Source organism: Saccostrea cucullata, unplaced genomic scaffold (genome assembly GCF_032062105.1).
Source record: "Saccostrea cucullata isolate Sc308-1 unplaced genomic scaffold, CSIRO_AGI_Scuc_v1 ctg18379, whole genome shotgun sequence".
In the NCBI taxonomy this organism is placed as follows: Eukaryota; Metazoa; Mollusca; class Bivalvia; order Ostreida; family Ostreidae; genus Saccostrea; species Saccostrea cuccullata.
In genome coordinates, this window is record NW_026921635.1 from 1 (window position 1) to 10,258 (window position 10,258).

The following is a 10,258-nucleotide window of genomic DNA, read 5'->3' on the forward strand; positions in this document are numbered from 1 at the left end:
TTTCAATATAACTTGGCACACAAGTAGACTACACTATGATACACAATTCTGCTTGTCGGTTTTTGACGTTGATGAAGTGTTGCCATGGTTACTAAAAATAGAAATTTCTGTGAAATTCTTTCAAAATGCTACTCCTCCTACAATTTTGGTCTGATTTCAATATAACTTGGCACACAAGTAGACTACACTAAGATACATAATTCTGTGTATCGGTTTTTGATTTCGATGAACGGTGTTGCCATGGTTACTAAAAATAAAAATTTCTGTGAAATTCTTTCAAAATGCTACTCCTGCTACAGTTTTGGTCTGATTTCAATATAACTTGGCACACAGGTAGACTACACTATGGTACATAATTCTGTATATCAGTTTTTCACTTCAATGAATGGTGTTGTCATGGTTACTAAAAATAGAAATTTCTGTTAAATACTCTCAGAATGCTACTCCAAATACAGTTTTAGTCTGATTATGATATAATGTGGCATGCAAGTAGACTACACTAAGAACATAAAGAGACTTAATCAAGGATCATTATTCTATTTATTGCTGTTGAAAAGTTTCAATTTCCAACTGCTTAAGTACTTTTCTCTTCCTTTGCTATGAGTACAAACCAGTAGAGCTCCAGTCTCGACAGAGACTTCTGGTTTTTTTTTTATTGTTTTATAATCTAGTTTGTTGTAATTTGAAAGGAGAGAGAGGGGATACGTATACCACCGAGAGGCATGCCACCTGAAAGGTTCAATTTCTCCTGGTGAGGATTCGTTTATGATTATCTCTAATAATTCCAAATGTTTCTCTCAATTGATCAAATATTTATATATTAAACCAATTACATTCAATAAATAAACATGGGGAATTAGCAACTGGAATATGAGATATGGTAAGAACTTTATAGAACAAAGATAATGTTACACCCGCCCCCCCCCCCTTTCCATAAGCCAATTTATATGCTTTTTTTTAATTTCTAAAAAAACAACAGAAGAAGAAAAATTAAGTGTCGCAGTCACGAACTTTTGATTGATTCTGTTTTTATTTATTTTTTCAGTTTCATTTATTCGTTGAATGTAATCTATATTTTTAAAATATTTTTCTTTTAAAATATTTTTGCCCCCCCCCCCTTCCCCCGAAAAAAAATCTAGAATTTTTTAAAATATGGATTTTTTTTTTAAAATTAATTTTAAACATGTAAATCTAGTATGTCCTTTTCTCCACTTGCTGACAGAGATTGCCTAGCATCCCTTACATGTAGGAACATTCAGTCAAATATTCAAGATTAGTATTATGGCATTATAATTGCACTTTGATAACAGGGATCTAATAAATTGAATTTTGAGACTTTAACAACTCATATAAATGTTAAGAGCTAGTGTTTATACCTTCAATCTAACTCTTTATTCATCAGCAGAACACTGATATATATGTCCAAAATTCGTCATCTTTCGATTTAATCTGGTACCTAAAAGAAGTTACTAACATGAGCTCACCCAAAACAACCAAATCTACCCACTAGATCGCAGAAAAAATTAAGTATTTTAAAACTTGTTATAATTTGAAATATAATCTTATTTTAACATTGAGAAAAATAAATAAATAAAATTCCTTGGCGTCGCGTGTTATTTGGAAAAACGGACGGTTTATCCATGCAGTTTCATTTCAATATTGATAAAGAATGTCCCCTATAAATTATGTCGACGCACTCAATAAAATAAAAAAAGAAGGAAAAACCCTTGGGGAAAATATTTCGAATGTAACCACTGAAACACAAACAACACAGGCTTTCAATCCGCAGTTGAGTCGAAGAGAAATTGTTATTTAAGGAATGACTCTAATTCTTGGCCAAATTATCGAGTATAATATGGTTTGGGTCAGTTTAAGCTTTATAATCCGCGAAGCGGATTATAAAAAAGCGTAAACTGACCCAAACCATATTATACTCGATAATTTGGCCAAGAATTAGAGTCATTCCTTATAATTTAATTTTAAAATAATTATTCAACAGGGGATGTAAAATAGTGTTGTTTTTATGAGTTCAAATTTACCGCGCAATAATACAACCGTAGTAACGGAAGTGATGGGAAGCGAGGGGAGGTAAAAACTGATACATAGATCTAGCGGCCATGATGCTTGTTTACATGAGGTAAGATCGAGTAACTGTTTGAAATTAAAGGTACATTCATTAAATCTGGAATTTTCCATGAATCCCAAGGACTGGAAATGAGGGGATTGATGGATACAGATGATTATGCTGGTTGTCAAGGGGGTGTGTCCCCATACCAAACCAGATTATACAAAATGTTATGCATTGCTTTTTGGAAATTAACCAATGAGAGGCAAGAATACAAGCAAAATTAAATTATATATCAAGGATCGATTCATTTTCAAATAATTTAATTTTGCTTGTATTCTTGCCTCTCATTGGTTAATTTCCAAAAAGCAATGCATAACATTTTGTATAATCTGGTTTGGTATGGGGACACACCCCCTTGACAACCAGCATAATCAACTGTATCCATCAATCCCCTCATTTCCAGTCCTTGGGATTCATGGAAAATTCCAGATTTAATGAATGTACCTTTAATTTCAAACAGTTACTCGATCTTACCTCATGTAAACAAGCATCATGGCCGCTAGATCTATGTATCAGTTTTTACCTCCCCTCGCTTCCCATCACTTCCGTTACTACGGTTGTATTATTGCGCGGTAAATTTGAACTCATAAAAACAACACTATTTTACATCCCCTGTTGAATAATTATTTTAAAATTAAATTATAAGGAATGACTCTAATTCTTGGCCAAATTATCGAGTATAATATGGTTTGGGTCAGTTTACGCTTTTTTATAATCCGCTTCGCGGATTATAAAGCGTAAACTGACCCAAACCATATTATACTCGATAATTTGGCCAAGAATTAGAGTCATTCCTTAAATATATATCAATTTCGACCATCATGTCTTCTACAACACATACCACACCTCAAAAATTTGTAAAGTACAGCTGTATGCCCTAAGGGACTAGATGAAAATAAAGATTCCACATAAATAGGTTTTTCATTATTCTAAGAAAAAGTTCAAGATTCAGTCAGTAATTAAGGTGGCTCATTACATCCACAGTTTATTTTAGATTTCAATACAGCACCACTTATAATGTAGATGTCAAATATTCAGATGGGGGTATTGATATCATAAATATTTTTTATAGAATTTTTTAGTTTTTGTTTTATTTTAGTGAAATGTTTTATTTCAGGTTTATTATTCACAGAATTTCAGAACTTTCAGTGTCAAATGATGGGCATCTTCTTAAGACAAGTACACACAGTGAAAATACCTCATAATACCTAATAATTTTTTTATTAGAAAAAATAATTTTCTCCTAGAAAACAATTAATGTCATTATCTTTTTAATCTATGCATAAAACATTTTTAAAATGTGTTCTGAAGAGACAAGGAATGTATTTCAATGAATTACATGTGTCAAAATGAATGAAGAAAGTTTAAACGAAATGAAAAATCCAATTTAAAAAATATTTGGTATAGAAAGTCCACTTTCAAGAGTTATCTTTCCTAATTAGCCAAGACTCAAAACACTATGGAACGTTTGACATTACATCTAAAATTCAGAATAAAGCTTTAAATTGCCAGATTATACATTTAAATCAATAAAACAAATATATAAATTAACACCAACACAGTAAATAGCGCAATTAAATAAAATTTTAATTTCAACAAGGTTGTAGATTTTAACTCGAATTTCCTCCATACATACATGTCAGTGATTGATAGAGTTCACTACATGCATGGCTATGAAATTGACATTACTTGTTTGGCGAAGATTTGACTGTTGCTTTCTTTTGTTTCTGCCTAAAAGCAATTCTTCTTGGTCTATGCACAATGAATCCGTTGCTTTGTTTTCACTGTTTACAACACCGCATGTTTCATCTATTTTTAAAACGTTTTAAAGGTCAGGGTCATATTATAGAGGTTCCTATACAACTCGTCCCCTGAGCAAACCGGTCGACACAATGGAGGTTTATTTTTTTGTGTAGTACGTCATCAAAAAGTGGTGTAATGAGCCTCCTTAAACCGTACCTCTTTTTAGTGTCTGAATGAGCCTGCACTCTGTCACTTCTCTTCATTTCTCATCTTAACATCCGTGTAGGATAAACATTATTTGTCAAACAAGCCAACTGTCCATGTATCAATAAATATATGTACGTTAATGACATAAATATTTTTTTTTCCTGAGGCTACATTGATTTCCGGATTAATATTTTCCATACCAGGATGGTTTACTTTTTAGTTACGTTGGTAAAAGGTTCGTCTGTGCGTGTTTTATAAGGGATATTCTGACTCGCATTTAGCAACAAATAATGACTGTGACTGAAAAAATGAGGCAAGCGGTATATCTAGTCTTCCCGACTCCCGACGCCCGACTCCCGACGGTCCCGGATTTTGATTTTTAGGCGATTTCTTTTTTCAAGGTGCACACAAACTATTCAAACTTTTCAGGCACATTTTCTAGGTTTAAATGAATTCATTAGTACATAAAACAGGGGCGTAGTATCCGGGGGGGCCAGGACCCCCCACTTTTTCTCCCGACATTACCTTTACTATAGAAAATGTTTACTGAAAGGAAGGTTGGCCCCCCCCACATTGCAGCAAAGGGTAGTGTCATAAGAAAATTAACCCCAAAAAGTTTGAATTGAAACTATATTTGGTATTGAAAAAAGTTAGCCACTACCCCCCCCCCCCCCCCCCACGAAATAGGATTTTCGACTTTGGGCAACTTTTAATTTTTGGTTTTTTTTTTTTTTTTTTTTTTTTTTTTTTTTTTTTGGTTGTCAACTTTTTCAGGTAAGTAAAAAAAAATTTTCTCAGGTTGGCCCCCCCACTTCCAAAAACGATGCTACGCGCCTGTAAAAACTTTTACAAAATTCTGTATTTATTACTTAACCAGATGTTTCACCTGCCAGAAAGCGGTAAATCTAGTACTCTGTTTTAAATGTTAAAACCAAAAACGGACACCGATGTTTTCGTAGAATCGCGATTAAAAAGAACAAAATGAAGTATAATTTAAAAAAAAAAAAAGGAAAACCTCATTTACATGCCAGATAATTTGTATGCCCCAAAACACCCACATATTTTATTTTTTTTCCCTCTTGTATAGAACTCATTGCCACATTGTGTTCACGGGCTCTACGACGTTGACGTGGTTCTACCTCGGAGCCCCCCCCCCCCCCCATTTTTTTTTATTTGAATTTACTATTTGTTGATTTATTGTAAGTTTACTCTAAATTCTACCTATCGTAGGAAAACTTACACAATGACAAAAACATGATCAGACTACCAGTAATATTTTAAGGACCATGGTTTGTCTACAAATACGAGTTAATTAAGTTAACATAGTTAATAGCTTTGATTCATCGGCAGTTTACCATACATAATTACTTTTTTTTAATTTGACAGAATTTAATTTGACAGAATATCTCTTCACTTTCACTGTATCGGGTGATTAGAAAATTAATTTTTTTACCCAAGCTAAATCTGCTTAAATAAAGCTTTTACAATATAAGTGATTATATCTTCTTCATTAACATGTTAAAAAAATTATCCATGATTGAAATTCTTAAGGAACCTGACTTTAAAAGTGATTTTTATGTTATGGATTTTATAAAGTTAAAACTGTTAATATTTTTATAACACCACCAATTCACTGAAATACTAATTCTATCTTTTTTAAAGAATATATATCTTCCCAAATAATATCATTATTATGATCTACGAAACTTCACGTCTCCGCTCATTGCTATGTATAGATAATTAATAAGCATAACCATGCTAACTTTAAATTGAAAAAAAGAAGATATACATGTGAGTTTTAGTGCGTACAAATTATCTGGCATGTAACTGAGGTTTTCCGCTTATTTGTTAAAAAAAATTATACTTCGTTTTGTTGCTTTTAATAAAATAATCGCGATTTTACGAAAACATCGGTGTCCGTTTTTGGTTTTAACATTTATAACAGAGTACTAGATTTACCGCTCTTTGGCAGGTGATACTGCTGATTCAGAAACAAAAACACATGTTTCCTAAAGTTTTTATTCATTAATGAATTTATTTAAACCTAAAAATGTGCCTGAAAAGTTTGAATAAATTCTGTGCACCGGTAAAAAAGAAATCGCTAAAAATCCCAAATCCGGAACCGTCGGGAGTCGGGAGTCGGGAAGACTAGATTTACCGCTTGCCAAAAAATGAAAGTAAGCAAGGCAAGCGTTTTAAAAACGTAAATAACGAATAATTGTGATTGTGAAGAAATGGCAGGCTTCTTCCAGCGAGACCTGGATGCTGACTACTTTGTAGATGATGACAGTGACGTTGAAAGAGGCAGCAGGTCTGTAGTTTGTTTGACAATTTCGTCGTATGTTCATAAAGACACAAGTCCCTGTAGACTTCTTCACTTTTTTGGAAAAAAAACTGAGGTTAAAAGGACCAAGTAACATAATGTGTTGAAGTTTTTGAGTTTAGTTTTACTACATCAGGGACATTGTATATATTTTGTTTGGAAAAGACACAGTATTTTTACAGAAATACTACTACGATTTGTTTGGAACTGTAATACAATACCCCAAATTGGGAAGTTAGGTAACTCGCACAAAATAAGTTGTCAAACAGACCTGCAAATTTGAGATGTGAGTATACTCTAATTTTCTTTTTCATAATTTAACAGTTTTACCCTTTTTTGCAATTTTAGCAGCTGATGCTGAGTTGACTATAAAAATTTCACCATTTAAGGAAACCGTTTTTATAATTTTTTTCTACAGTTCAGATGATGAACTTGATTTCACCATCCACTGTGCTAATCAGAAGAGAGTGCGAGTCCGGCACAGCTCCGTTTCCAGTAAAGGCTCATCAGCTGAGTCTGATTTCGAGAAAGAGATGAACGAGGAATTAGATCGGAGAGTAACAGCGTTGGAGGAGGCTCGGAAATCAGGACAGACAATATCAGGTATTCAGCATCACCCAGTGAGTTAAAATTACTAATCAGGACAAAAAACAGGTTATTTTACAAAAAAAAACTCTAAACAGTGTAAATTTATTATCCACAGATGAGAAAAAATCAGAATTGTACCAACAAAATACAAAATTATTTAACTTGAAATAAAGTATTCCAAATATTAAGTGAAATTTAAACTAGAGCAGGAAATGTCCAAAATTTCAACCAGCAACATCCCAGATCGTATTCTTGTTTTTCAAACTTTAATAAGAACCAGAATAGGGAGAAAAGTTTAAAAAATGAAAAAAATAAGTTAAAATCTGTTTGTTTCTTATTTCTTTAGTATTTCTATTATTTAGGCAGTAAGAATGGAGAGACTTCAAAACCAGGAACCTCTAGTGAACGGAGTAAACAGGACAATGGTTTTAACGATGACATATATTTCGACTCAGATGAAGAGGACATGATTAAAGGGGGTAATCTTGAAATTCTTTAATTGAATTGTAAACATTATGGGAGGGAAGGTAGGCATGCTCATGCACATTGCAATCAAAGACAGAATAGGTCGCGAAACTTGTGAATACTTGTCACACATGAATAAGAGTTGTTATACAGTGTTAGGGGGTCAGAATTTGATGGAGGAATAAATTATGGGAATCATATATCCCGAATCGAACAAAATTTTCTAATTTTCATAACTTAAACATGCGAAGTTAATTTTATCTTCTAACACCACAGGGGACAAGAAGAAGAGAGAGAAATTGGAGAAGATGACGAACGATGACCTTTTATATGACCCTGACCAGGACGATGATGACCAGCGCTGGGTGGACAATCACCGGCGGTCACTCATGGCCAGGGACAGGAAAGCCCCTAGAAAATTACCCACTAGTGATGCGGTGCTGGACTGTCCCGCCTGTATGACCACGCTGTGTCTGGACTGCCAGAAGTAAGTGTAGTAATACGGAGAAATATAACAGATTTATTTATGGCCGTCAGATGGGTTCCAATTAGGGATGTCAACGAGTACCCGGTTAGTATCGAATACTAAAATCGGTACTCGGTTACTCGGATGTATATTTTTGAATATTTCTAAGCTTATTTATTAATGCATTAATCAATCTGTTTTAAAACGTTATATACTCATTGCACTTATACATACAGTAATTAGGGTTTTCTATTCCTTATCGCCCGTGACAGTGTTTATACAGTAATTATCGTGACCAAGCACCTGCTACCTGGGTCACCGTTACCTGGGGCTGTCTTCTATCCTTATTTTTTGATTTTCTTTAATTATTTGTTTTCACTGAACATCGTTTAAGGTCTGTTATGATTGAATAAATTATATAATTTTTTCAATTCTCCGAGAAGCCATAAATTCTCAGGAAAAGGGACAGATGATAATACACGCGCGACTGTTGATATGGTTTGATTACATGCCAATACATGTACAAATAGTTGAAGGCAAAGGCTTTAAAAAAACTGATGTCCATCGTTGCACTAAAGTACAAAATACCGTCCCGTGATACTATAAAATCTAGGATCGAAAAGTATACAAAAACCGTAAATAGGCTCTGTTAGAACTTGGTCAAGTTTAAGTCAAACTGTACGACTGATATATACCTTGACGTCAAATGAACAAAGAGTTACATTACAATTAGGGAGTAGATTATTTTTTTTAAAAGAAAAACATCATGAACCACTAACGATTTTATTTCTTGTGTTTATCTGATAAATAAATTGAACTGTAAAAAATGTTGTATTAAATTTCGTCGGGCACGAAGTTCTCATCATTGTTACAACAAAAATGCATTTACGTGTAAATCTCCTAACAGAACATGTGGTTTTATTTCTACAAGTGTTTACAGTGTTTTTCATTCATCAATTTACTTGTTCATATTTATTTACACTTTTACCGAGTACCCGGGTACTCGATCGGAAAAACGTCGGAGTAACCGAGTATTAAAAATTGACCGATTTGACATCCCTAGTTCCAATCATCGATTATATTCGAAAATCAGTCGATTGCTGACATAATCCAAGCAATCGATTACATTTTTAAAGATCTGATTAATCGGTTTATTATTTTATTTTACAAGCATAATAGTTTTTCAACCCTAATTTTCCATCCACAGCATTGCTTTTGACTTATTTGTGTAACATAAATTAATGGTGCAGATAAACAAACTCTTGTATTTCTATCTTGATAACGAGCATATTTCTGGGCATGGGCTTACTTTTGGTTCTATAAATAAATATGAACAAAGGTTCAGCTAGATCACCACAGAAAGTCGTCATTTACCCATTCTTACCATTTACTTGTTTGAATTGATATACTTTTTACATGTCCGATTATAATCGATTAGTAGTTAGAGTAACCCAATCATAGATTATGAAATTCTTTCCGATTCCCATCACTAGGTGGCTTGCTACCTCAGTCGGTAGAGCACCTGACTAGAGATTCAGGGGGCTAAGGTTTGAATCTTTGTCAAGTCTGTCACATTTCCTTCTCTCTCCTGCTACACGCTTGTGAAATACATCCTGTAATGATTTTAACATTTATAATTTCACCTTCATTAAAGTAATATATTGTAAATAACTATATCAATTTTCTTTAGCAAACTGCAAAATGTAGAACTCTGGTCTGGGATAGAAAATTTGGACAAACCTAACACAGAGGTACATATCCAGCCATTGTAATAACCAACAATTGACAAAACCATTTTTTCATCTCATGGGTGGACGGGCCTGTAGCTCTTTGAATTTTCTTTCCCAGAGAGAGATACAGTTCCATTCTGTAAATTATCCTGTGATAAAAAAGGTGTTGAGAACTTCTCTTTGAGAAGTTGATTCAACCTGTATTGTGTCTAAAAAATATTCTCCCCTCTTGTAAAGATGATTTTTATATTTTTTCAGACATGAAAAGTACCACAACCAGTATAGGGCCATGTTTGTGATGAACTGTCATGTGGACTTTAGTGAATTACTGAAACAACCACCACAGAAAAGCAAGAAAAGGAAAAGACAGCAGGGCTCACAAGGTAGTCAGCAGCAGGAGGTGGAGAGTTCCACAGAGGAGGAAGAAAAGCTCCATCCTGTGAGGTGTACAGAGTGTAACACAGTGGTGGGGGTGTTTGATACAGACGAGGTCTATCACTTCTTTAATGTCCTTGCTGGTCACTGAAATTCTCTGGTACAGGAAACAAGAGTTCACTTGTTTGGATTTCGTCTAATGGCCATTTCAGAACATTCTGAAAAATATTCCA

General features: G+C 33.8%; 1 protein-coding gene across 1 annotated transcript; it reads left to right on the forward strand.

Annotated features, from left to right (window-relative positions):
* The first annotated feature begins 6,250 nt into the window (after positions 1-6,250).
* LOC134260463 (E2F-associated phosphoprotein-like) lies at positions 6,251-10,251 on the forward strand. Its single transcript, XM_062743014.1, has 5 exons — positions 6,251-6,389; positions 6,820-7,004; positions 7,352-7,468; positions 7,731-7,941; positions 9,909-10,251. Exons 1-5 carry the CDS (start codon positions 6,313-6,315, stop codon positions 10,174-10,176), a joined length of 858 nt encoding a protein of 285 aa, XP_062598998.1. The 5' UTR covers positions 6,251-6,312; the 3' UTR covers positions 10,177-10,251.
* Positions 10,252-10,258: the final 7 nt, after the last annotated feature.